Source organism: Eimeria mitis, genomic scaffold, assembly GCF_000499745.2.
Source record: "Eimeria mitis Houghton genomic scaffold, Emh_scaff1136, whole genome shotgun sequence".
In the NCBI taxonomy this organism is placed as follows: domain Eukaryota; phylum Apicomplexa; class Conoidasida; order Eucoccidiorida; family Eimeriidae; genus Eimeria; species Eimeria mitis.
Window position 1 is genome coordinate 56 of NW_013567794.1, and position 372 is coordinate 427.

Consider the following 372-nt stretch of genomic DNA (forward strand, 5'->3'; position numbering starts at 1 on the left):
GGGTTTAGGGTTTACAGAACATAATACATACCCTAAACCCTAAACCCTAAACCCTAAACCCTAAACCCTAAACCCTAAACCCTAAACCCTAAACCCTAGGCCCTAAACCCTAAACCCTAAACCCTAAACCCTAAACCCTAAACCCTAAACCCTAAACCCTAAACCCTATATCATAATTTCTATATTAAAACATTCCCCTCTGCATTCCCCCCCTTAAAAACCCTAACATCTACAAACACCAACCCCCCCCGACCCCACATAGTATCTAGGGTTTAATATCTAGGGTTTAGGGTTTAGGGTTTAGGGTTTAGGGTTTACCTTTCTACTCAGCTCTACAGGCAAGACAGACACACACCGATCTAAACCCTCAAT

General features: G+C 42.7%; 1 protein-coding gene across 1 annotated transcript in view; it reads right to left on the reverse strand.

The window, feature by feature from the left end:
• Positions 1-322: 322 nt before the first annotated feature.
• Positions 323-372, reverse strand: part of EMH_0030310 (uncharacterized protein) — a gene marked incomplete at both ends in the record, with an annotated part of 1,651 nt that continues 1,601 nt past the window's right edge. The window contains one exon of the mRNA XM_013494400.1: positions 323-332. Within this exon, the coding sequence (XP_013349854.1) occupies positions 323-332 (10 nt within the window). The remainder of the gene's footprint in view (positions 333-372) is intronic.